General features: G+C 38.3%; 1 protein-coding gene and 1 non-coding gene across 5 annotated transcripts in view; one reads left to right on the forward strand and one right to left on the reverse strand.

Moving 5' to 3' along the window:
* The first annotated feature begins 252 nt into the window (after positions 1-252).
* Positions 253-381, forward strand: LOC111827256. Its single transcript, XR_002830761.1, has one exon. It is a non-coding gene; the product is annotated as a small nucleolar RNA SNORA3/SNORA45 family (small nucleolar RNA).
* A 12,098-nt stretch (positions 382-12,479) lies between these two features.
* Positions 12,480-26,928, reverse strand: part of XIAP (X-linked inhibitor of apoptosis) — a 47,079-nt gene continuing 32,630 nt past the window's right edge. For all 4 annotated transcript variants that reach the window (XM_006082138.3, XM_023758166.1, XM_023758158.1 and 1 more), the window contains 2 exons: positions 22,873-23,073; positions 12,480-16,864 (listed from right to left, as the gene is read on the reverse strand). In XM_006082138.3, the coding sequence (XP_006082200.1) occupies positions 16,671-16,864; positions 22,873-23,073 (395 nt within the window). In that variant the 3' untranslated portion in view covers positions 12,480-16,670. The remainder of the gene's footprint in view (positions 16,865-22,872; positions 23,074-26,928) is intronic.

The following is a 26,928-nucleotide window of genomic DNA, read 5'->3' on the forward strand; positions in this document are numbered from 1 at the left end:
CATTTGAAGGAAAATATTTCCTACCAGCAAAATAAGAGTAAAATTGACCCACTCTCTGGATATTTTACTCTGGTGAAGTTCCAGTTTAGTGATGGTAACTGAAGCCCCTCAGAAATGGGCTTCAAGTAATGGCTTCTGTGAAAAGAAACTCAGCCTCCCAGGGTGTACAGACAGAACTTATGGGGTTGGGAGGAATGAAAGAAAGCTTTTACCTGAGATTCATATGTTGAAATAATCACACATATTGAAAATGACAGAATTTAAATAGAACATAAGAAAAATATTTGATGGTGTGCTAGAGTTCTTGGAGAGAATCTGCTGGTCTTGATTCACTGGCGTGGGCAGTAAGTGCCCCCGATAGTGCCCAGATCAGAAACATAGGCAAAAAAGAAAAATATTTTATTTATACTTACAGTCTCATATTCCATTTCATCTTCCATCTTGGAACCAAACATTCAGAAAAATGTGCTTTCCTTTGAACATAAAGATGTCACTATGGATCAAAGGTCATTAGGATATATGTTTGACCTTGTGTTTCCTGTAATAGGGAGGGATACCACCTTCTCTTCCTTCTTACTCTCAAATGGCAAAATGACAAAAGGAATTTGTGGGAAGGCTGCCAGATTAGGGGTCAATGATTCTTTTTCACGTATTCTCAATTGACTTTGTTGTTCTAGGTTTCTCCTTACTACCCAGACAGATTCTGATGTTAACACATCTTGCTTGCATCTTGCTCTTGTTGTGTTTTTTAAAATATATTTTTATTGATTTCAGAGAGGAAGGGAGAGGGAGAGACAGAAACATCAAGGAGAGAGAATCATTGATCGGCTGCCTCCTGCACACCCCCACTGGGGATCGCAACCCAGGCATGTGCCCCAACCAGGAATGGAACCACAACCTCCTGGTTCATAGGTCCAGGCTCAATCACTTGGCTTGCCCTTTCCAACTCAACAACTGAACATTTGGAGTTCTTTTCTTCTCCACAGAAACCATTACTTGAAGAGTGGAGTCATCTAAAGAATTTCACCTGTTGTGTGTTTCCAACAGGCCAATTAAAATGGAGTGGGAGGGAGGAGGAAAAGAAGAGGAATAACAACCATAAAGAAGAAATTACCAAGTATTAAGCAAAGCAAAGGAGGGCATCCTGTTAGATTTTAGTGAAGCCATTGAGCTGATCTTTTATAATCTCTGGGGACTGTCAGAGAGCAGATGAGTGAGCCAACTAAAGTGGAAAAATTGAGAAATGAAGGTAGACAGTGATCTGGAAAACTAAATTCCCCAAAAGAAAAGACTTTAAGAATCCTAAAACCAAAGGATTGTGGTCTTTACTAGTACTGTGGGCTGCATTCTATTTTAAAGGCAACTGGTATCAGTGGTTAAATAATGTAGTAGTAACTTGAGATCAAGGAAAACTTACCTGAGCTGTATCATTTTGAATAACTATTAAAGAGTGAGTAGGGGAAGCCAGTCTGAGAGACTCACTGTAGTGTATAATTATGCACTTTGAAAGCATGGTTCATCCATGGATCTTAAAGCACACGACCAACTTTAATTATTTTTCATAACATCTCTGCGAGACCATTATTTCCTACAGGCAGATGAAAAAACAGACAGAAAGGTTACCCTTCAATCACATCATGAATCAGCTGCTGACTTGCTCCCATTCCAGATTTGTCATTTGAATTAATTGACCATTTCCAAATGAAGAGGGAATGCTTGAGCAGGGCTTTGGGTGAATTTTGGCTTCTATTTCTTGTTTCCAAGCAAGGGAAGCTGAATTCCTTTTAAGATGGAATGCTGTTCAAAGAATTATTATTTAATGGAATGTGTAGGAAAATATATTAAAATATTATTCGAGACATATGCCAGGCAAACATATAAGTCCTACATTAAGTGGCTCCATCATTAACCTTGCATAGAAAACAAAGGAAAACAACGACAAATATACCATATAAAATCAAGTTTTAGTATCTGGAATGGCCTTCAACAATCTTTTTTACTTATTTTTATTTTTCAGTAATGTCTCTAGCTTTGGTTGTACCACTTTCACAAAACCTTCTCCAATTATTTGCCACACCCTCATTTGTCCTGTGTCCCAGTGATAATGATAGTCTATACCACAGGATCTAGCACTGTATCACTCTTTTACATTGTTTTGTTCCTTTTATTTTTTTAGTTAAACAACACAGTGGTTACCAATGACCCCTGCATCATGTTTCGAATGGGGAAATGATGACTGTAAATCTATTCCTGCAAACAGGACTGTAAACCAAGCATGTCAAACTCGCAGCCTATGGGCTGCATTCAGCTCACAATGAATATTTTTGTGGCCCAGCCAATATAATGGTATGTAAGAAACATTTTAATAAAAATTTCATAACTTAATTTTTACAATATCCTGTTATACATAATTATTTTTAAAAATATATCTTTATTGATTTCAGAGAGGGAGGGAGAGGGAAAGAGAGATAGAAACATCAATGGTGAGAGAGAATCATTGATCGGCTGCCTCCTGCATGTCCGCCACTGGGGATCAAGCCCACAACGCAGGCATGTGCCCTTGACCGGTATCAAACCCGGGACCCTCCAGTCTGCAGGCCGACGTTCTATCCACTGAGCCAAACCAGGTAGGGCAATGAACTACAATGCTCGCTAATGACTGATTACTATAATGGTGTTGCATTCATTTCCCTTACGCGCCTTATGCACAGGTGCACCATTTCTCTCCACTAATACTAGCAGCGAATATTTTAGCAGCCGACTGCCACGTCATTAGTCTTGGGCTGACTTGTTTGGTGTGCGCAACAGGAAATATTTCGCTTTCGGAGAACAAGAAAAATAGGTTTATTTGTGTTACGCTTATTAATTTGTGCAGTTATTCAGTGTCTAGTAAGTTAATGTTCAAGAAAAAGTATTAATTTTTATTAAAATGTTTATTATTTTATGTGAACAATTACTCATTTATTTCAGCCCTTTGTATTCAGCATGTCTGTATCGAAATAAACCTATGTTTCTATGAAAATTGAAGCTTTTGTTTTTTGTAGCCCACATAAACTTAAACCTTGTTTATTTGGCCCATGTTAGTCTTTGAGTTTGACATGCTTGCTATAAACTCAAGGAGGACCCAGCCTGAATCTTATTTTTTTCTATCACTACCTCCCAGAACTTTCGAGTGAACTGCATTGTTAGTATAATAGTAGGATTAAGTTCTGTAGGTGGAGACGAACAATGAAGTGAAACAAGGTTTCATTAAACTCATTAAACAAGTGGCTTAATTAGAATATGTAGTACTTTATTTTATTATTTTTTTTAAAAAAAGGATTTATTTGAGCTAAAGTAACTGCATCCCAGGAAATACAGATTCAGGTAGCAACCTAAACTGTGTCCCTAGAATATGTAGTACTTTAAATAAAAAGGAACCTATGTGAGACACATATATTCCATCCAGCCCCAGCAAAGGTTTAGAACTGTTGATGGTTGCCTAGTGAATGAATATCCTCTTCCTTATCCCCCAACATACCTCACAAAACCTGCTTTAGAAGATAACTTAGTAGTTTCCTGCTCAGAAATTCAAAACCCATCATACCAGCTTGAATTTATCTCATCTGTATAGGGAAGAGGGATCAAATTTATCCTAAATGTGTACCAAGGAGACCTAGTGACATAAAGAGGCCTTGAGGATTCTCAATAAATGTCTCTCATTCAAAACTTCCATTTTTAGTTCTTCAAACTTTCTTGATTCTGAGCTCTGCACATACTTCTCTCCTAGGCAGAACTCTGTTCCTCTACCTCCTTGACTACTTTAAGGACTCCCTCCTCCAGAAAACTTTCCCTCAGACCCTCCTGCAAACAGCTTTGAAACGTGGGGTTCAGGGTGCTGACTTTTCTTCCCATGAGTTCTTGTCCTCATGAAGTTTGAAGAATAAACTCATGGACAAAAAGTCTTCTTTAATAAAAAATGTCGAAGTTAATATTTGACAAAGGAGGCAAGAGCATACAATGGAGTCAAGACAGTCTCTTCAATAAATGGTGTTGGGAAAATTGGACAGACACATGTAAAAAAAATGAAACTAGACCACCAACTTACACCATACACAAAAATAAACTCAAAATGGGTAAAGGACTTAAATGTATGATGGGAAACCATAAAAATATTAGAGGAATCCACAGGCAGCAAAATCTCAGACATATGCCGAAGCAATTTCTTCACCGATACAGTTCCTAGGGCATTGGAAACTAAAGAGAAAATAAACAAATGGGACTACATCAAAATAAAAAGCTTCTGCACAGCAAAAGAAACCATCAACAAAACAACAAGAAAGCCCACTGCATGGGAGAACATATTTGCCAATGTTATCACTGGTAAGGGTTTAATCTCCAGCATTTATAGGGAACTCATACAACTTAACAAAAGGAAGATAAACAATCCAATAAAAAATGGGCAAAGGACCAAAATAGACACTTTTCAAAAGAGGACATTCAGAAAGCCAAGAGACATATGAAAACTTGCTCAAAGTCACTAATCATCCGAGAGATGCAAATCAAAACAACAATGAGGTACCATCTCACACGTGTCATCAACACATCAACAAACGACAAGTGCTGGAGAGGATGCAGAGAAAAAGGAACCCTCATGCACTGCTGGTGGGATTGCAGACTGGTGCAGCCACTGTGGAGAACAGTATGGAGTTTCCTCAAAAAACTAAAAATGGAACTCCCACTTTTAGGAATATATCCCAAGAAACTAGAAACACCAATCAGAAAGGATCTATGCACCCCTATGTTCATAGCAGCACAATTTACAATAGCTAAGATTTGGAAACAGCCTAAGTGCCCATCAGCAGATGAGTTGATTAAAAAACTTTGGCACATCTACACAATGGAATACTATGCTGCTGTAAAAAAGAAGAAACTCCTACCATTTGAAATAGCATGGATGGAGCTGGAGAGCATTACGCTAAGCGAAATAAATTAGTCAGAGAAAGATAAATATCACATGATCTCACTCATTTGTGGATTATAATGAGCAACATAAACTGATGAACAAAAACAGATCCAGAGACAGAGAAGCATCGATCAGATGCTCAAACCTCAGAGGGAAGGTAGGGGACGATGGGGGTAAAGGGGAGAGATCAACCAAAGGACTTGTATGCATGCATATAAGCATAACCAATGGACACAGACACCAGGGGGGTGAGGGCATAAGTGGGGGGTTGTAGGGGGGCAAAGGGAGAAAAGGACACATATGTAATACCTTCATCAATAAAGAAAGAAAAAAATTTTTAAAAATGTTTCCAATAGGAAAAGCTTGCTTTTTCTCTCTAATGGGAAAATAAAAAATCCTGCCTCGTGTCCCTTTGTCTCCACTTTATATATGCTGCAATTCTTTATTTGTATATGACCTTTTCTTATTGGTCCCTTTCCTCAATTTAGGATCCCCATGTTTTCCTCATTGGTCATTCTGCTACATAAAATTAGTTTCAAAGCTCAAAGCCCACGTGATGCCGTCCTCTTTCTCTCCCCCTTATCTTGCTGGTTGGAGTTGCCTTTGATCTCCCGGCTGTTCAGGCCAGAGATACCCCTGTCTGTCCTTGGTTTATGGCTGTTCTAATTGCTCAGGCCAGGAATGTTTCCATCTGCCTGGACCCCCTCTTCTTGTGGCACTTCTCTATCCTCTGTGTAAGATAAGTATTTTGGCTTCTTCAAGTCTCCATCTATGCATTCCTCTCCCATGGACCCTTTTTATTCCCTAAGCCTTCCTAATTAAGCTAGCTAGATAACCCTTTCAGCTTGAATTAGGTAAACTTCATATTGCTCTTCAGCGCCCTGCAACAGAATGGACTTCTTAGCATCTAGCACAGAACTTGGAACAAAGAAGGTGTTTAATGTTTCTTCATAAAAGATAATACTTGTAGAAAATCAGTATTCATTCCAAATTGTATTATATTTCTCAATGCACAACTTTGAGATGAGGTTTTCTCCCTCTGTTCATTTATTTTCTTTACCCATTCCTTCATTTATACATTTAAGTACTGAAAAATTAACTCAGTGCTTATTAATGGGCTAGACAGCTTGCTCATCATTGGAGACACAGTGATTAGGGAAATATGCTTCCTGACATCAAGGTTTGCCTTGGCAATGTAGCGAAATGCTCTCTCATTTCCAAATTCTTTTTAAAAATTTATCTTTATTGTGGAAAGTATTACAGATGTCCCCCCTTTTTTCACATTGACTCCCTCCACCCCGCACTCACCCCATTTCCAAATTCTTGAGATCAGAAACATAGCTATAAATTTTAGTGTTTTAGAATTACTTTAATTTTTCAGTTCTAGTTGAGTAGACATGCTAAGGACTACATATATCTACTTATTACTTCTACTTGCTTTTGTGGTTTGCTATGATATGGTCAGCCAGGTCTTGTCATCCAAAAAAGAGCCTGGATTTGGACATATATACTCTAAGTTCAGACAGTGAGGCAGCCAATTTAGCTAATTCATGCCAAAAATTAGCTAGAAACATTTTCACTGCCTATAAGAACAGCTTGACTTGTGATTCACCATATGATTTAGGTGAGTCACATAACCTCTATGTCTGGGGTTCCTCAGCTGTAAATTACAGAGATGCTAGGAATATAATGAATGAGAGACACAATGGCATAGTGCAAGAGTACTGGACCAATTATTTTTTCGTCCCTAAATTTATCTGTTTTATATATTCTTATTTTCACATGTTAGAAAACAGAGCTAACCTGACTGCCCAAGTAAATCTATTTGAGGGCCACTTGAATGGCAGGGTTTATGAATACAATTTCCAAAACTGTACACAGCAACAATTTCACCAATTGTCCCTGCACCATTACCCATATGCTTCTGATTTAAACACAGGAGTAACCATGCAGAGACTGGAAGCCAAAGAGATAATGTATATAAAGGTTTTTGAGAGCCATGGAAATGGCCAAGAAACTGTATAAATGAATTTCATCATTATACACCCCTGATTAATCAGATACTGATCCATGACTGTTTCATTTTGTGTGAAACTAACCCATAATTAGCCCAGTAAACCCTAATTAGAGAAATGATTCCTTGAGCTTATATGGAGGGTTTGTACTTTTTGAAGCTCTTTCATGTACATTTACTCATATGATCCTTGCAACAATCCTCTGAGGTAGGTGGAGCAAGGATTATTATCCCTATAATATTTTTGGTACACTTCATATAACTTACCAAATATTGATTTATAACTCAATACTTAGTATAGGTCTTTGTACTTAATTCTTATAGATCACATAAGAATATTATCTATCTGAAAAGTTTACAGTAGAAAATCAAGAAAGGTACAAGTACAGTAAAGTACATTCTTTTTAGTAATCAAATAACAAACAAAAATCTGTTGAAAGAAAAACAGGTTTTTCCAGATGAGTTAGGTCATTCTCTTAATGATTAACACAGGCTTTTGTTAAATTTCTACTAGGAAATCCATGCACAATGTTTACTTAATAAAAATAATTTTTAACAACATAAACTGAGGAACAAAAATAGATCCAGAGACATAGAAGCATCAAACAGACCGTCAAACCTCAGAGGGAAGGCGGGGGAGGAGGGGGAGAGAGTAAGAGATCAAGCAAAAGACTTGTATGCATATAAGCATAACCAATGGACACAGACCATAGAGGGGTCAGGGCCTGTACTGGAAGGCGGGAGCGGGCTGGGAGAGGTCAATGGGGGAAAAAGGAGACCTATGTAATACTTTCAACAATAAAGAATTAAAAAACAATAATTTTTAGCAAGTTTTTCTCTACTTTAGATGAACTTCATAGGGGGGATTTGGGGTCTTTTTTAGAGAGCGAGGAAGAGGGATAGAAACATCGATGAGAGAGAAACATTGATTAGCTGCCTCCTGCACACCCCCTAATGGGGATTGAGCCTGTAACCTGGGCATGTAACCTACGCAGGAATTGAACTGGTGACCTCTTGGTTCATAGGTCCATGCTCAACCACTGAGCAACACTGGCTGGGTGAGATTTGGGGACTTTTATTTTTATTTTTTTAAAATATATTTTTATTTATTTCAGAGAGGGAAGGAGAGGGAGAGATAGAAACATCAATGATGACAGAGAATCATTGATTGGCTGCCTCCTGCATGCACCCCACTGAAATTGAGCCTGCAACCGGGGCATGTGCCCCTAACCAGAATCGAACCTGGGACCTTTCAGTCCTCAGGCCGACATTCCATCCACTGAGCTACTGAACTAAACTGGCTAGGGCAGGGGACTTTTATTTTTAATATAAGTTCCTCTAAAACATCAAGTGTTCATGAACATACTCTCAGTACAATTGTCAGTATCTGGCAGAAGCAGAACCTAATCACTGCCAAACAAAATTCCAATATTTAATGAAAAAAATATTTTTGGTGCTTTAGCCAAAAATGCAAAGCCCCTTATATAAGCTAATGGAATTAAAAAGAAATCTCTAGTACCTAGTAACAGAATAAAGTTAAAGAAACACAACAACTTAAAGAAAAATAACTCTCAAAATAAAAGTTTATGTACCAAATGAACATCTATAATTTTATATGTAAATCTATTTTTGGAATTGTACAATTTATTGAAACAAGAATTAGATTTTGTAGCATGATCATTGCTGAAATACTATCATCTCAATTGTACCCTAGTTTTGTTTTTGTTTTTCCAAATTTATATTCTGGGAAATTAAAAGGGGGAAATAATCAGAGTTTGCTTTCTTTGAGGTTCTTATTCCTTATTTGTTTTGAACCAATATTTATTCATAATACTGAAGTTAACAAGTATAGACCTATAAAAAGATTTATGTTGTCATTAATTATGGTGCCTACAGGGTCTTAGAAATCTCAAATTAAACAGAATACTATTGGGGGAAAAAACCTCTATGCAGACCAGCTCTATATAAAGCTAAATGGTTAGCCCTGGCCAGGTAGCCGTTTGTTAGAGTGTCGTCTCAATATGCCAAGGTTGTGGGTTAGAACTCTGGTCAGGGCACATGCAAGAAGCAACCAATGAATGCATAAAAAAGTTGAACATCAGATCGATGTTTCTCTAAAATCAATTTTAAAAAAATTATTTTATTATTTTATTTTGAAAAATATATATATTTTTAAATATATTTTATTTTTTTACAGAGAGGAAGGGAGAGGGATAGAGTTAGAAACATCGATGAGAAACATCGATCAGCTGCCTCCTGCACATCCCCCACTGGGGATGTGCCTGCAACCCAGGTACATGCCCTTGACTGGAATCGAACCCGGGACCCTTGAGTCCGCAGGCCGACGCTCTATCCACTGAGCCAAACCGGTCAGGGCTTAAAAATATATTTTTATTGATTTCAGAGAGGAAGGGAGAGGGAAATAGAAACATCAATGATGAAAGAGAATCATTGTTTGGCTGCCTCCTGCACACCCCACACTGGGGATCGAGCCCACAACTCAGGCATATGCCCTTGGCTGGAATCGAACCTGGGACTCTTCAGTCTGCAGGCTGACACTCTACTCACTCAGCCAAACCGCTAGGGCTAAAAATTTGATTTTAAAATTACTAGTCATTTAATATTTGTTATAAGCAAATTAGTGGTTTGCAGGAAAAGAAAACTAGTTCCATTGACCTTCATCTAGCCTTACCTACCTTAAGAGTTTTATTTTGGTTACAGTTAGAGACCAATATTGACCTGAGTATGTATTTACGCAACTCTGAAGGCCTTTTAGAGTTCGAAGACTGCTTCATGAGTTCTCTTTGAGTCTTTTGTGCCAGTTACTTAAAATTTTCAGATCTAAGAGTATTCAGAACTGTTAGTTATTATGAATTAGATAGGTTGATCCTTCTAACTCTTAAATTCTATCATTGTAGGTTAACTGCTCACATTTCACTGAAGCTTTGGCTCTTTCTAGAAGTGCAGGTCTGTCTGTACAATTTCAACTGATTATTGTTTCACTAGCAGTTATGAGTCTTCAAATACTTAATTCTTTTATTGCTGGATTGGAGTCTAGTTTAATGACAATGCGTACTGTGGAGCTATTATGAACTCAGCAGTGAAAGGTCTGAAGATTGATTCTCATTACACAATTCAGAGTACTGTATGCAGGAAAGTTTTGTTGAAAAGTACAATCAAGGTATGGATGCATACAACAGAATAACAGATCTCAGGGGGAAAGGGAAGGGACAGGAAGAGACTAACCAAAAAACATATATGCATATATGCATAACCCATAGACAATAGCATGGGGAAGGCCTGGGGTGGGCTGGGGGTTGTGTGGAAGGCGGAAAAAGGGAGAAAATGGGAGACATCTATAATATTGCCAACAATAACAAAAACGTAGAGTCAGCGGGGACATTCAGGGTGTTGCATTTTATGCCTTCACATTTTGGTAGCAGGAGAAAATACACGGGACTAGATCAGCAATGAGTTATAAGGAAAGAAATGTGAGGATGACAGTCATTTGCAGAGCAATTTGATTTACAGATTACAACCATTTAGTTTTTTGTGGATTCAGACTTGACCCCATACCATATTCCAGTGGCTTTCAAACTTTAGCCTGCATCAAAACCACTTGGAGGGTTTGTAAAAAAGATTGCTGGGTCACACCCAGGTTTCTGATTCAGCAGGTTTGAGATGGGGCCCAACAATTTCCATTTCTAACAAATTTCCAAGTGATGCAGATGCTGCTGATCCCTGGACAACATTTTGAGAACCATTAGGTACCCATACACCATGCAGTTAGCCTACTAACTTTTCATATGTACCACATTTACTCTACAGTCTATAAGCAAACTACAAATGAAATAGTGAGAACCTAGTTTAAAAGTAACTTTAGATGATAGTATCAGTTTTGAGGGGGGTTTATTTATCTTAATAGTCAAATAGGGGAAGAGGGAATAAAGTTGATTTTAATTTTTTAGATGCCCATTAAAATTCAGTAATAATAGTGTTAAAATTTACACATTTATATAAAAATGGTTTTTTAAAATATATCTTTATTGATTTCAGAAAGGAAGGGAGAGGGAGAGATAAAAACATCAATGATGACAGAGAATCATTGATTGGCTCCCTCCTGCATGCCCCACACTGGGGATCAAGCCCACAACCCGGGTATGTGCCCTTGGCCGGAATCAAACCTGGGACCCTTCAGTCCACAGGCTGATGCTCTATCCACGGAGCTAAACCGGCTATGGCTAAAAAATGTTCTAATCTGGTATAGATTTGTAAGGTGATTCAGGGGAAATGACATGCCTAGAATTTGCTCCAGATATGTCAGCAAAAATAAAAAGGGAGGGGGAGTCCTAGAAAAAACAGGATTGGCAAAATATTTGTATTTGTTGAAGCTGAATGACGAGTTATCATGTAGTTCATTATACGTTTGTGTCAGTTTGAGAATTTCTGTAAGAAAAAGCTTTCAAAATTCACATCTTCATTGATATTCACTGAAAGTATAGTTGACATGTAAGAAAAAATGTGGGCTGCATTTAAAAAAGGTTCTTATGGCCCTGACCAGGTAGCTCAGTTGGTCAGAGCATCGTCCTGATATGCCAAGGTTATGGGTTCAATCCCTAGTCAGGGCACATAAAAACCAATGAATGTATAAATACATGGAACACCAAGTCAATCTTTCTCTCTAAAATCAATTAAAAATATTATTATGGTCATCTCAGATAACATAGTCAAGGACTCAATAGTCCTTATAATAGACTAGGCCTGAAATACAACAGTTAATTTAGGACTCCATTTTGGGAAGGACTGGGTAGGAGAAATAGCCAGTTGAAATACCTACTTTTAAACTCTCTGCCTTTAAGGATTCTTTATTCCCTCCCTTTTTATCCCATCATATTGCTTGCAGCTTCTGAAACTCTCTGGGTCACTGCCTCTACAGACTCACAAAAATCCTTCTTTGCCACCTGCTTCAAAGGGGCAGTGGCTTTTAGGCCCCTTGCTTGTTTAAGCTTTGTTACAGTGACTATACTATCTCTTGGGACAACCAGGCCAATCTTTGTGGGGAGGGGAGTGTTACTATGGTTCATATTTTTATATTTTAAAAACTGACGTTTTGCCCTAGCTGGTTTGGCTCAGTGGATGGAGTGTCGGCCTGTGGACTGAGGGGTCCCAGGTTCGATTCCGGTCAAGGGCACATGTCTGGGTTGCAGGCTCGGTCCCAGGGGGTGGGGGGAAATGCAGGAGGCAGCCAATCAATGATTCTCTGTCATCATTGATGTTTCTATCTCTCTCTCTCCCTCTTCCTTCCTCTCTGAAAGCAATATAAAACAAAAAACCCCCGACTTTTCATGCATTTATAGAATTCTAGAAATTAATGTGAAAATGGATGTCTTTTTTTAAATGATGACTTGCTGTGTACCTTAATGCCTAGCACAATGGCATAAGGTGTATTTAGGTTATATTTTAGTATTTTTAAAAGGGCTGTTTTCTTTTTTTTCTGAAAAAGTACAACATATAAAGTAATAAGATCATTTTAAAGAATAGTACTTTATTGAATACATTTTATTCACAGAAAAATAAGCTTTAATCTATGACTGCCAGATTATGCAGTGGAAAGTAATGTTTTTAGTTTTCCATACTGATGGAAAGGTTTCTACTATATGGGAAAGAAGCCATACTCACAAATATAGTACTCTATTTCAAAACATTTCACACGATTATTCACAACACTAATACAATGACATAATAATCAGCCATTCTCTCAGGTTAGATAAAGTATAACAGTAACAAAAAAAAAATGCAAACTCTTCTAACAAAAATTACATAAAAGCCTTTGTTACATCAAATAAGAAACACAAATTTGTAACTAAGTATAGACAAAATGACAAAATATACTTATACACAATCTGCAAACTTTAGACTTCAAAATAGAATCTTACCACCCAAACATTAATGTAGTATTGTACAATTTGAAGATATAGGTATTTAAGATTGTCCTATTGTATTAAAGTGTCATTTAATATGTAGTGACAAAAGTTATGGTATAGAAGAAAGAATAGTTGAAAAAATAAACTTTTGATACCTTCCAGGAAAGGTAGCTTGAAGTTTTTCACCTTCAAACTATGTCCCAGTCTGGGCTACCACTAATGAGTTATACAACTTTGAACAAATCACTTCACCTTTGAGCCTCAACTACCTCATCTGTAAAATGAGGGGGAAGAATTAGATACTCTCTAAGGTAACTTCTAACTTTGACCCCTATAATTCTATTACGCTGCAAATGAAATTCACATTGCGCTAAGTACTGTATATGGGTCAAATTGAAACTGATCATGAAGGTGGGAATTAGCCTGATTATGAAGGTGGGAATTAGCCAATTGTTCCTATTAGGAAAGTTCACCTAAATTTGATAAATTTTCAAGTTTTTAAAAAAGAAATGTAAATATTTTAAGGACTTGACCTATTGTTTTATTGTAATTTACATCTTAACTATGAGAAACAACAAAGAAGTAAGAGTCACTGAAAGAGTTATCACCTAACTTTTAGCTCAAATTTCCAGAGTCAAAGGCAAACCAGGAGGGTAACAGTGTTAGGAAGGGAATTAACATTTATAGCAGGTATTTTACATACCTGATCTCCTTGAACTCTCATAACTGTAAGTTAGGTATTATTCTCATTTTCACAGATGAAGAAATGACAACCTCTTTTTAAAAAAGATTTCACTAAAAATAACTACATCTGTCAAATATTCTCTCATTTTATTTCTCTAATGGAAATGATACACAACCAATCCCATTTCTCCCACCCCTCAACTGCCTTCTCCCATACGCAACACTTGAGTAATCAGGAAATAAAACAATGATTTGTATCTAAAGGGTACAATACATGCAACTAATGCTGTGGTGGTAGTCTCCCATTCAGAGAGTTCAAAATAACAATTTTACTCACTAAAATGAAAACAAGAGAAAACAACTACTAAAATTTAAGTATTATAACAAGAAAAACAAGAAAAGATCATAATATGCAGGGTCACATTATGCACACTCACTACAACCACCCTACCCCATCTTAGACCCTAACCAAAGGAAAAAAAAGCAAAACCACACACAAAAAAACAAATCTAGCAGGAAAGGCAATACAAAGCCATTAATTAATAAACTGGAATTTATAAACACTAAAGCCATTTCTTAAAAATTAAGACAAGGCTTTTGATCAGCATACCAAATTATTACAAACAAAGGTAACTATTACAAAACTTGACTCTTCATATGACCACGAGTAGTAAATTGGTGGTCACCAATTGGAAATCTTAGCAAGAAATTCATACAGAAAAGGAATGTCTACATGTAGATACTGAGAACTATTCTGGGAAAGGGGGAAGCAGAGATTTGGATCCGGTTATATTTTTGACCTTGCAAGTGATCATTTTTTGCACAATTAGATGGGAAGGATCCAGTGCTTTTTATAGTGTGAACACAGACAAACATTGATAAGTCTTAAAAAATTTTGATGAGAAGGTGGAGTGCTGAGTGATTTAAGAACCTGAAGCAACTGCATTTCTAAACAATTCTTAAAATAAACTTGTTAGTCACATCGGCTTCATGCATTAAATTTCACAACTCACGGGGAAATAAAAGGTCTTCCTTAATTCTAAACACACAAGTTTTAAAAGAAGAGTTTTAATGGACCGAGGCTCCCAGAACAGGAAAAGCCTTATGTTAAAACAATTCAATCCTTGTCCAATAACTAGATTGAACTAACTACTTGACTTGGAGCAGATATGTCCTGAAAGCACAGTTTACAAACTTTAACACTTTCCTCCCCTTGTAATTTAAATATAAATCTTAGACTACACATGTAAAATTTAATGAATATATAACTAATAGTAAAATTAAACCAGGACAGTCATTATTTTTTAAATTCTCATTTAAATTTGCAGTGCAATTTAAAAATGAATATCACTAAAAGTAGCAATCAACAGAGGTTAGAGGAAAATGAAGATACTCTTTCTCTTAGAAAATACAATTATAATTTTTTAAAGTTTTACTCTCCAACTTTTCTCTATAGTTAAATGTCTCATTCACCTCTACAGCAGGTTGTTGTGAGAATCTTGTAATATAAAGCTTGGGTGTTCTATGAAGCATTTTAAAACTTTTGTTTTTTATCTATATTGATTCTTATTCAAGTTTTATTTTATCTTTAATATTTAAACAACTGTTCTTTCTTTGTCAATATTTTATAATTTCTAAGAGGTTTTTAAGGATCTTAAGAGAACATGTATTTCAGAATTATCTATTACTATTACTAGTCAAGAAAATAAAAAGTTAGGTAGAGGAAAGACTTGACATTTTGTCCTATATACATCTTAATCACCCTAACGGTAAAAACTCACATGAAACTTTACAATACAAAATGATATGAGAATCTCAACATGGAAAGCCTTCACTACAACTACAAGCAATATACAAACATGCTTCTACTTTTACCTACATAAGCTGACAGATGTTTAAAATACTGGGTTAACAAAGATCTTTTAGTAAAGTGACTTAGGCAGGCTTAAACTAGCAAGGATTAAGGATGAATCCTTACTAATTAATTGGAAGATCTGACACATATTTTATATTTCATTTTACAAAATCAGGAATATTTATTTTGAAACAAGAGAAGAAGACATGATCTACCTGTCAGAAAACTACCACTCAGAAAGATTTTTCATCCACAAAGCAGGACAAACATAAATACATTTAAATTTCACATTGGTACCAAAAAGGTTAACTGCCCTGTCTTCTTGGATTAGAAAAACTAAAGCTGAGCAATAAGTAGTTTTGCAGGTGTTTGAACATGCCTAAGCCTTTAAATCATAAAATACTTTCTAAAAATTGATTACAAAAGTAACATATACTTACAAAAATTCAAACAGAACAAAATAAAAAAAGTAGAAAGTGAAAGGCCCCGGTAAAGCCCCTCTGGATCCACCCCCCACCCCCCTTAAGAGAAACCATATTTAACAGTTTGGTGCATCTTTCCAAATCTTTTGTTCTATACATATACAAAACGTATACAACCTTCATTTGGCTCATTTGATACACAGTGTTTTGCCACTTGCATTTTACATTTATAACTTTGACATCTTTCCATGTCAATACACGTAGGCTAGATGGCATGCTATCATTTAAATACCCTTTTAACAAAGACAAAATCATATTTTAAAAATCATCCACCCAAGTATGTATGTATAATTTTAAAATAGACAAAATCTACAACACAAAGACTAACATCTAAAAATAACCTCTATCTTTCCACCAGTGTGGAACAGTTCATTCCCTTTTCACACAAAACAAATTATGTGATTGGGGAGATTAACTCTAATCTCCACGTTTACACAGAATGTTAAGCCTATTTGAAAAAGAATGAAAAATTCAGTTGATTAATTCACTTATACTTAGAAGCCAAGTCAGTGCACTATAAATACACATTGTGATCAGTTATAATATGATGGCTCCTAGGGTTTCAATAGAAAAAAATAGATAATATAGCTAATATTATGAAAAATCCAGAAATTCAAATTTTAGATTGCCAATTACAACACTGCGGTTTTACATTTTTCTTCTTGGTAGCAAATGCTAATGGAGTTCAATGCTGATTATTTAAATTTGGTTCACATCACACATTCAATCAGAGTAATAAGAATATAACACAGCTACTGTAGTTAGATTAAGACATAAAAATTTTTTGCTTGAAAGTAATGACTGTGTAGCACATAGGACATTTATCAACTGCTTCAGCACATTGTTTACAAGTGACCAGATGTCCACAAGGAATAAACGCTACAGCAATATTTCTATCCATACAGATTTTGCAAAGCTTCTCCTCTTGCAGGAGCCTTAGCTGCTCTTCAGCACTAATCTCTGCGCAAAAAAAGAAAAGAAATGAGTTAATTATAGACTTTCTTAGTCGTTTAAATTCATTGAAACAATTTGAACCCCTACTATGTGCCAGGTACTAATCAAGTTAAGAGATAGGATGACTCACACATGGCATCTGCTTGCTCTTAAGTAGCTTGAATGCTAGTAGGAGAGAAGGACATGAGCAGAGGAAGGAAAGGTAAGCACAAAGGACAAAGTGATAAGTGCTATAATAAAGTTATCTACAAAGTGCTCGGGGACAAGACAAGAGAACAAGTTCTTCTATTCAGACTAACTGGGGAAAGTTTCACGGGTTAGCAGCTGCTGGGAGGGAGAGTGGAAAGTAGAGGAATGACATTTAACATGACCAGCAATTTGCCAGGCAGAGAAGCAAGGGTTACGCAAAAGTAGTAGTGTATAGAAAGGGCATGGCGCCCAGTCCGCGTGGCTCAGTGGTTGAGTGTCGACCTATGAACCAGGAGGTCACGGTTCTCTCTCATCATTGATATTTCTATCTCTTTCTCCCTCTCAGATAAATAAAACCATATATATATCTATCTATATATATATATATATATCTATATCTATATATATATATATATATATATATATATATATTTTTTTTTTTTTTAAATGAAAGGGCATGGCTTATTCCAGAAATGGAGGGATGGCTTTGAGGGGGTACTTCTGAAGTGGGACAAGTAGGATTTGGTGACTGCCTAGAGGTGAGGGATGAGGAAGAAAGAAGAAATATAGTTGATTTCAAGACTTCTCATGTGGCTGACAAGAGGATGATGATGACAATAGGAAATATAGGAGAAGGTACAGGTTTGGGATTTTCAAGCTATTTTTGAGGTGTCTGTAGTGCATCTATATAAAATGTCTAGTAGGCCAAAAGTCAGCATTAGAGATAGAAGTTGGGTGTCATCAGCATATGAGTGGTATTGAAGTTTTTACTTAATTCAGCCTTTCCCAAACCAGGTTTTGTGAAAGGTTAACACATATGCCACAAAAATGTGTTTAGTGGTGTTATGTAACTACAATTAACAATAGCAGCAGTTAACAGTAATATAGCAGTTATTACCATGTGCTAGGCACTATTCCAAATGCATTACATACTTTAATAATCTTTGTAATCATTGTATACCATCATTTCCAAATCTTGCTTCACATGAGAATCACTTGAAGCATTTGTAAAAATAGATTTCTAGGCTCCATTCACTGAATCTAAAAATTTTGGGGTTGAGCCTACTCGCATTTGGAAACCACTGCTATCAAGTTCAGAGAAGTATAATATAGTTTTTGTCCCCTCTTAGAAATTCATAATGCATTTCCCTACTTAACTATAGAGCTCCTTTTTCATGGCATCCCTTTTAACAATAGTGGAGAACACTATTATGAAAACAAGTTTTGGAAATAGTGGTTTAATTTTATTCAACAGTTACTGAACACTTAATTAGGTTCTAGGCACTAGAGATACAACAATTATATATACAGACCTCGGGCCCCCGATCATTCACAGACAAGTAAGGAACCCAAGTAAACATGAAATTATAGTACAGTTGATGATAAAAGTAGTTACAATGTGTTATGAAGAACACAGGAAGGGTGGGTACATGTTTGAACACATAAAGAGAAGGCCTCCTGAAGGAAAGTATACCTAAACTGAGTCCTAAAGGATGAGTAGGAATAAACTGAGGAGAGGGAGAGGCCTTGGGGGACAGGGGTAGTGGAAGAAGGGTGTTCTAGGTAGAAGAATGACATAAGTAGGCTCTAAGGAAGAGACAGAACAGGGCCTACAAGTCCACAGGTAAGGCTTGGGAATAGAATTTGAAGAGGAAATAGCATGAAATAAGGCTATAGAAGGTTAGGAGGAGCCTGATTCTGAAATATTTGGCAACCCATGTAAAGGAGTTTGAACTTGATCCTCAGGTCCCTGGGAGCCAGTGAAGGTTTTAACTTGGAGAGCGATATGTTGAGATTTATGCTTTAAAAAGGTTTCCCTAGGGGTGTAAGAAAGGATTATTTAATCTACTTTTTCTTCAAAGGCAACTATCTGGGCATAATCAAAACTATAGGCTCAAACATAGGGTAATTTTTAAAAACTAAATTTTTATTCATTTCAGAGAGGAAGGGAGAGGGAGAGATAGAAACATCAACGATGAGAGAGAATCATTTGATTGTCTGCCTCCTGCACACCCCCTCCTGGGGATTGAGCTCACAATCTGGGCATGTGCCCTGACCTAAAATCTAACTGTGACCTCCTGGTTCATAGGTCAATGCTTAACCACTGAGCACCACTGGCCAGGACAAAGTAAAGGACTATATATCATACTATGTAATTATTTTTATTTTTAAAAATCTTTTAAAAATATTTTTATTGATTTCAGAGAGAGGAAGGGAGAAGAGATAGAAACATCAATGATGAGAGAGAATCACTGATCAGCAGCCTTCTGCATGCCTCCTACTGGGGATCGAGCCTGGGACCCTTCAGGCCTCCGGCTGATGGCTCTATCCACTTAGCCAAACCAGCTAGGGCTGATGCTATTTTTAGAAGACTACTTACTGGGGCTTTTTCTGTCACACAACCACTGGGATAAAATCTAGTATTCAATCTAAGACAGTGGTTCTCAACCTTCTGGCCCTTTAAATACAGTTCCTCATGTTGTGACCCAACCATAAAATTATTTTCGTTGCTACTTCATAACTGTAATGTTGCTACTGTTATGTATCGTAATGTAAATATCTGATATGCAGGATGGTCTTAGGCGACCCCTGTGAAAGGGTCGTTTGACCGCCAAAGGGGTCGCGACCCACAGGTTGAGAACCGCTGATCTAGGGTTTCTCAGTAAGCAACAGTAGCACTGTAGTTTTTCTAAAAAAACTTTTACCTGTTTTACTTCAATTAGGCCCACCTGCTATTCTGTATAGAATTAAAAAACTCATTTTTAAATGACTTAAAATATTTGATGAGAGAGAAACATCGATTGGCTGCCTCCTGCACACCCCCTGCAGCTGATTGAGCCTGCAACCCAGACATGTGCCCTGACCAGGAATTGAACCAGAAACCTCTTGGATCACGGGTCGATGCTCAACCACTGAGTCACACTGGCCAGGCTAGAATGAAAAGATTCTTAGTGCCAGTTTTTCTTCACCAGCCTTTGGGAGGAGAAATAGGCAGCAACCCTAGCATGAGAAAATAGCCGGTATCAATTACCTGCCTCTCAATTTAGTGAGACTAAGGAGAGGTCAACCAATAAATTGCAATCCCTGCCCCTAAGAGCTGCCATTGCTTAGACCTTCCTTCTCTCACCATCCTAGCTTGTAGTCTCTGTGATAGTAAGAACCCACTGCTCTCTTCCTATTGCAACCTACAAAATCCTTCTGTTGCAGACAACTTGAGACATAAAAACTAACAACTTACTCTCAAACTTAAATACCTTGAGTTGTGGTTAAGATACAGAGAAAAGTGACACAATCACTTGTATTTCTACTGCAGTAGAAAGATAACAAAGTAAATGATTTATTTTACCATGGCTAAGGCAAGTGGAGCTATTCCATATTTTAAATAAATGCATCTTTAGGAAAAGAGTCTTAGGCTTTCTGCTGGATATTTTACATCAACAGATGTAATTTTAAAAATCATTAATGTTATACTGTGTTATGACTCATGTAATTCTTTGAGTAATGTTTCAAAGACATCTGAAATAACTTAAAGATCACAAGGGTCTTTAACGTAAAAAATGAAGTAAATATTTAGGTTTATTTAGTACTACAAAAATTCTCATCCTTTGGGAGAGTGGTCAAGAGTTTAGAGAACAATCCTATGTAATAAAAGCCTAATATGCAAATCGACCGAACAGCAGAACAACTGGTGGAACAACCGGTCGCTATGATGTGCACTGATGACCAGGGGGTAGATGCTCAACACAGGAGCTGCCCCCAGTCCACAGGCCCCAGGCCGGCCAAGGCAGGTGCTAGCAGGGGGCTCCGATCGCCCCGCAGATCGGCTCTGATTGCTGGCCAGGCCTAGGGACCCTACCCATGCACGAATTTTCGGCACCAGGCCTCTAGTGATTATAATAAATGTATTCAATCTGATACCTTTTCTTTAACCTTCAGTGCTGCTGGCAAGCACTAGAATAGCTGTCATCCTTAAAGGAGGAACCTGTATTTTTTTAAACTTTTTTTTTTCCTGAAAGGAGTTATATGCTTCTCTTCTACATTATTTAATACACTTTCTATATATGATGCACAGTATTAAGGTGCCATTCATTCAAGCTCTATTTAGTAATATGACCCCTTTATATGTTTATCTCATATGAAAAGTTGCAGAACACTCTAAATCCAGTTTCAACTATATAAACTTATTCTACAAACAATGATAACAGTTAGCCTTTGTTGTTATTTATGTAAAATAGAGTATAGCCTGGCCGGTGTGGCTCGTTGGTTGAGTGTTGACCTATGAACTAAGAGGTCACAGTTGGATTCCTGGTCAGGGCACATGCCCGGGTTAGGGGCTGGATCCCCAATGTGAGGTGTGTAGGAGGATGTTTCCATCTTTCTCTCCCTCTCCCTCTCCCTCTCCCTTCCTCTACTCTCTGATATCAATAAAAATATGTTAAAGAGGAAAATCCTATATAATAAAAAGCAAATATGCAAATCGACCAAACAGCTGCATGACTGGTCACTAAGACGCAACTAACCCCCAGGGGGCAGACACTCAAAGTAGGAGATGCCCCCTGGTGGTCAGTGCACTTCCACAGGGGGAACGCTGCTTAGCCAGAAGCTGGGCTCAAGGCTGGCGAGCACAGCGGTGTTGGCGGGAACCTCTCCCGCCTCTGCGGCAGCACTAAAGGACCCTTGGGGGTCCCAGACTGCGAGAGGGCACAGGCTAGGCTGAGGGACCCCCCCCACCTTGCCCAGTGCACGAATGTCGTGCACCGGGCCTCTAGTATATAATAAAGAGGAATAGAAACCAGAGTGTTCGCTCTCAGCCATTGAGGACACAAAGAAAAGGCAGCCATTTGCAAGCTTGGAAAAAATCCTCATCAGGAACCATATCTGCCTGCACCTAGATCTTGGGACTTCCCAGCCTCCAGAACTGCGAGAAATGTCTGTTGTCTGCCTATGGTATTCTGTTATATCAGTCCAAGCAGACTAACACATAGTATTAAGATTAATTATAAAAAAATCCTTGCCCTGACCGGTTTGGCTCAGTGGATAGAGCGTCGGCCTGCAGACTCAAGGGTCCCAGGTTCGATTCCAGTCAAGGGCATGTACCTTGGTTGTGGACACATCCCCAGTAGGGGGTGTGCAGGAGGCAGCTGATTGATGTTTCTCTCTCATCAATGTTTCTAACTCTCTATCCCTCTCCCTTCCTCTCCATAAAATATATATTTAAAAAAATCCTTATCAGTTAGATACTTATTTAAGTATTTATAGGTGAATAATATATAGAATGTCTGGGATTTACTTTGAAATACTATAGCAAAAAAAAACCCCACAAAACACCCCAAACAAACAACAAAACAAACAAACAAAAAAACCACACTGGGGGAAGTAATGAAACAAAATTAGAAAAGTGTTGGTAATTACTGAAGCTGGTTGATGGGTACATCAGGGTCATTATACTGTTCTCTCCACTTTTGAGTGTGTTTGACATTTAAAAAAATATATTTATTGCTTTCAGAGAGGAAGGGAAAGGGAGAGAAATATCAATGAGAGAGAATCATTGATTGGCTGCCTCCTATACACCCCACACTGGGGATTGAGCCTGAAACTGGGGCATGTGCCTTGACCGAGAATCAAACAATGACCTCCTGGTTCATAGGTTGATGCTTAACCACTGAGCCACATTGGCAGGGCTCCTTGACATTTTTCATAATAAAAAGTCAAAAAATTGTTTATTCTAAGGGGTATGTGAGAGGAGGGAAATGAATGGGTCACAAAACCATGTAAAATGAAGTACTAGTAGGTGTAACTTGCTTTTTAAAACTAACCAGGCATACCTTTCTGCAATGAAGTCTGACTTGATTCATCTTCTGTACTGTCTTTCTGAGCACTCACTAAATCTGCAACCAGAACTTCCAATGATTTATAGTTGCTCCCAGATGTCTGAATTTTTTCCTCCATTTTTTTCTTAATGTCTCTGAAACTGAATCCCATTCGTATAGCTTCATCTATCATAGGACTTTGAAAGATGTTATCATCTGAAATGAAAATTGGTGAGCAAAAAGAACAGAGTTTAAACAATTATTTTCATTAATACAACTCAACACAAAATATAGTTAAAAAGAAAAATTTAAGCAAGAAAAAATACCAAAAGCAAGCCAGCAAACCCAGACTACTCTGAGATATTTAGGCACTGATGGATCACTTTCAGAATTTTACAATAACTGAAAATGCAGTGAGTATTTTGTATCATTGTGAAGTGAGATTAGGTTGTTTAAAGACTTGATGAAATAGTGCAAGATAAAGTAAAACAGATAAGGGCTAAGTGCTTAAAAAATCTAAACATTTCCCAAATCAGATGTACTCATTAACAACTAAGTTAAGGCACTTAAAGAACGAATGTCTTTACCGTGTCCCTAGCAATTATTTTGAAAAAATAATGGGAAACGGGGAAGTCTGTGACCTTGAAAGTATGAGTTTCCTATTTCTCAGACTTAGTTTCTATAGCTAAAGGGGGTGAACTAGGTAAAAACAAGGAAGCAAATAGAAACTCACTTTAACGATACTCAGAGTAGGAATACCAGTTATGTAAGAAAGTGCTAAAGAGAATATTAATACCCTCTGATTCATCAATTACACTCTGGGGCATTAAAAATGATGCATATATCCACCAAAGACATACAAAAGAATATTCATAGCAACATTATTTATAATAGCTCCAAACTGGAAACAACTCAAATATCCATCATCAGGTGAGAATGGCTAAGTACATTGTGGTATATTCACATACCACACAGCAAGAAAGGACAAACTACTGCCACAGGCAACATGGATGAATCTCATAGACAGGAGTAAAACATCATCTTAATGATGAACTAGAGACAAACGATTACATATCGTATGATTACATTTATAAGAGGTTCTAATTTAATCTATGGTAATAGAAGTCAGAATATAACTTGGGGGTGGATACTGATTGGGACATAAAGGGATTTGATTGTAAGAAACATTACATGGTAAGTAACAAAAGATACTTTTTAGGTAGGAAAGTAACTTAACATTTGTGTTTGATAAAAATTCTGCCAGGAGGCTATAATGGAAATAACAGTTTAGGAGACTACTACAATAGCCTGGATAAAGGGCAGGAACCAGGGCAGAATCAGTAGATTTTAGACAATATTAAAAAGGTATAATTTATCAGACCTAGTGATTAATTAAATGTAGAGAGACTAAGGAAAACAAAGAGCTTAAAATGACTCAAATTATAAATCAACTCTGTGAATTGTGATACTATTAACTAACACAGGGAGGGAATAGAGCAGGGCTGAATTTGTCTGAGTGGTTTTCAGAGATGCTGAATTTAAACTGCTCTTGAGATTTCTAGGTGGAGATATCCAGGTCAGCTGGACACCACTCTTTCCTAGTTCTACTAACTCTTGACTGTTTTTTTTTCCAGTTTGCTTTGCTGGCCCCTTCTGCCCACCTGATTAGATATTGATGATTCCCTTCCACTGCCTCATTGACCCTCCTCCCTTTTTTACAATGTCTCTGGACACTTTCTCTACTACCACAATTTTACCCTCATTTCTATGAGTTCCAGGTTTTAATATTCACCAATTTGGATATTCTGCAGGTACCTGAAGCTCAACTTGCTGAAAACCAAAAGCAAGGACAACAGGATATCCACACGAAAAAGAATTAAATGTACCACGACGTCATACTATATATAAAAATTAACTCAAAATGGATCAAAGACCTGAATGTAAGAGATAAAACAAAAAAACTCTTAGAAGAAAACATAGGTGACTTTGGATTAGGCAATGGTTTCTTAGATATGAAATCAAAAGCAAAAGCAACAAAAAAAACAGATCACCCTAGCCCAGTGGTCAGCAAACTGTGGCTCGTGAGCCACATGTGGCTCTTTGGGCCCTTGAGTGTGGCTCTTCCACAAAATACCGGCTCTTCCACAAAATATCGACTTCTGCACATGGGCCATGAAGTTTCAATCGCACTGTACGTGCGCACCCGCACGTGGTATTTTGTGGAAGAGCCACACTCAAGGGGCCAAAGAGCCGCATGTGGCTCATGAGCCCCGGTTTGCCGACCATGGCCCTAGCCGGTTTGGCTCAGTGGATAGAGCATTGGCCTGCAGACGGAAGGGTCCTGGGTTCAATTCTGGTCAAAGGCATGTACCTTGGTTGCAGGCTTCTCCTTGAACCAGGCCCTAGTCGGGGCATGTGCAGGAGGCAACCAATCAATGTGTTTCTCCCACATCAATATTTCTGTCTTTCCCTCTCTTCCACTCTCTAAAAATCAATGGAAAAATATCCTTGGGTGAGGATTAAAAAAAAAAACCCAAAAAACAAAAACAGATAAATTGGACTTCATCAAAATCAGAAACGTGTTTGCTTTAAAGGACACCAATAAGAATGAAAAGACAATATACAGAAAAGGAGAAAATATTTGCAAATCATATATATAAAAAGAACTAGAATATATCAAGAACTCTTACTCTTATCTAATAAAAGAGAAAGATGTAAATTTGACCATCACTCTGTGATGCCCCACAGCCAATCAGGAATGACTATGCAAATCAACACAACAAAGATGGTGGCGCCCCCCGCCCCGCCCCCGGCCACTCCAGGCCTCTTGGCAGCGCGCCTCCTCAGGGCCTCCCTGCAGTGCTCCACCTGTCAACCATCCTTGCAGCCTCCCTGTGGCTCAGCCCCCGGCCTCAGAGGCAACTCTCAGGTGCCTGAGGTTGTAGCTCCCAGTGTCTGGCATCTCCCTCTACCCCACCCCTGCCCCGTTGCTCTGGTAAACAAAACCCTAGCATTGGAGCAGTCCCACAGGTGCGTACACGTACAGGAGCTCGCTTGGTGCACAGTTAGCACGCCTCAGGAGCCCCGGGCCAGTCAAGGGGCAATGGTGGCGGCCGTGGCAGCAGGGGCAGGCAGCTCAGCTTTTGTTTTGAATAGATGAAAGAGGCCACCTACACAGTAACCCAAATTATCAGATCTCCCTCCTCCCTATCTTGCCAAATCAAGAGGGGATGGGCAATGGGCGTGGAGGGAGGGCGGGCGGGCAGGAGGCAGAGGGCGGAGGAGGAAGAGGATGAGAAAGGGGGCCAGTTGCATCCCACTTTCACAATGGGAAAGTGAAATGCACTAGTGCACCCAACCTCTCCAGTCCTCCCCACCTTTGCTCGCTGCACAGGCTGCCCAAGCAAGCCCACTGCATGCCAGCAGCCAGGGGAAGGAAGGCCTATTCTTGCACGAATCTTCATGCATCGGGCTTCTAGTTAAATAAGAACAGAAATAACCCAACTAAAAACTGTCAAAGGAGATGAACAGACATTTTTCCAAAGAAGACATACAAATGGCCAATTAGCACATGAAAACTGCCCAACATCATTAGCAATCAGGGAAATACAATCAAAACCTCGATAAGGGCCTGGCCAGTGTGGCTCAGTGGTTGAGTGTTTACCCATGCACCAAGAGATCGTTGGTTGATTCCTGGTCAGGGTACATGCCCGAGTTGCGGGCTCGACCCCCTGTAGGGGTATGCAATGGGCAGCCGATCGATGTTTCTCTCTCTCTCTCTAAAATCAATAAAAACGTTTTAAAAAGTTCCACCTGGCATCTAAAGGCCCAACCTTGCCCTAGCCGGTTTGGCTCAGTGGATAGAGCATCGGCCTGCAGACTGAAGGGTCCCAGGTTCGATTCCGGGTCAGGGCACATGCCCAGGTTGTGGGCTCGATCCCCAGTAGGAGGCGTGCAGGAGGCAGCCGACAATGATTCCCTCTCATCATTGATGTTTCTCGCTCTCTCTCCTTTCCTCTCTGAAATCAATAAAAATGTATATAAATAAAGGCCCAACCTCAACTTGCCCCC

Source organism: Myotis lucifugus, unplaced genomic scaffold (assembly GCF_000147115.1).
Source record: "Myotis lucifugus unplaced genomic scaffold, Myoluc2.0 scaffold_2, whole genome shotgun sequence".
NCBI lineage: Eukaryota > Metazoa > Chordata > Mammalia > Chiroptera > Vespertilionidae > Myotis > Myotis lucifugus.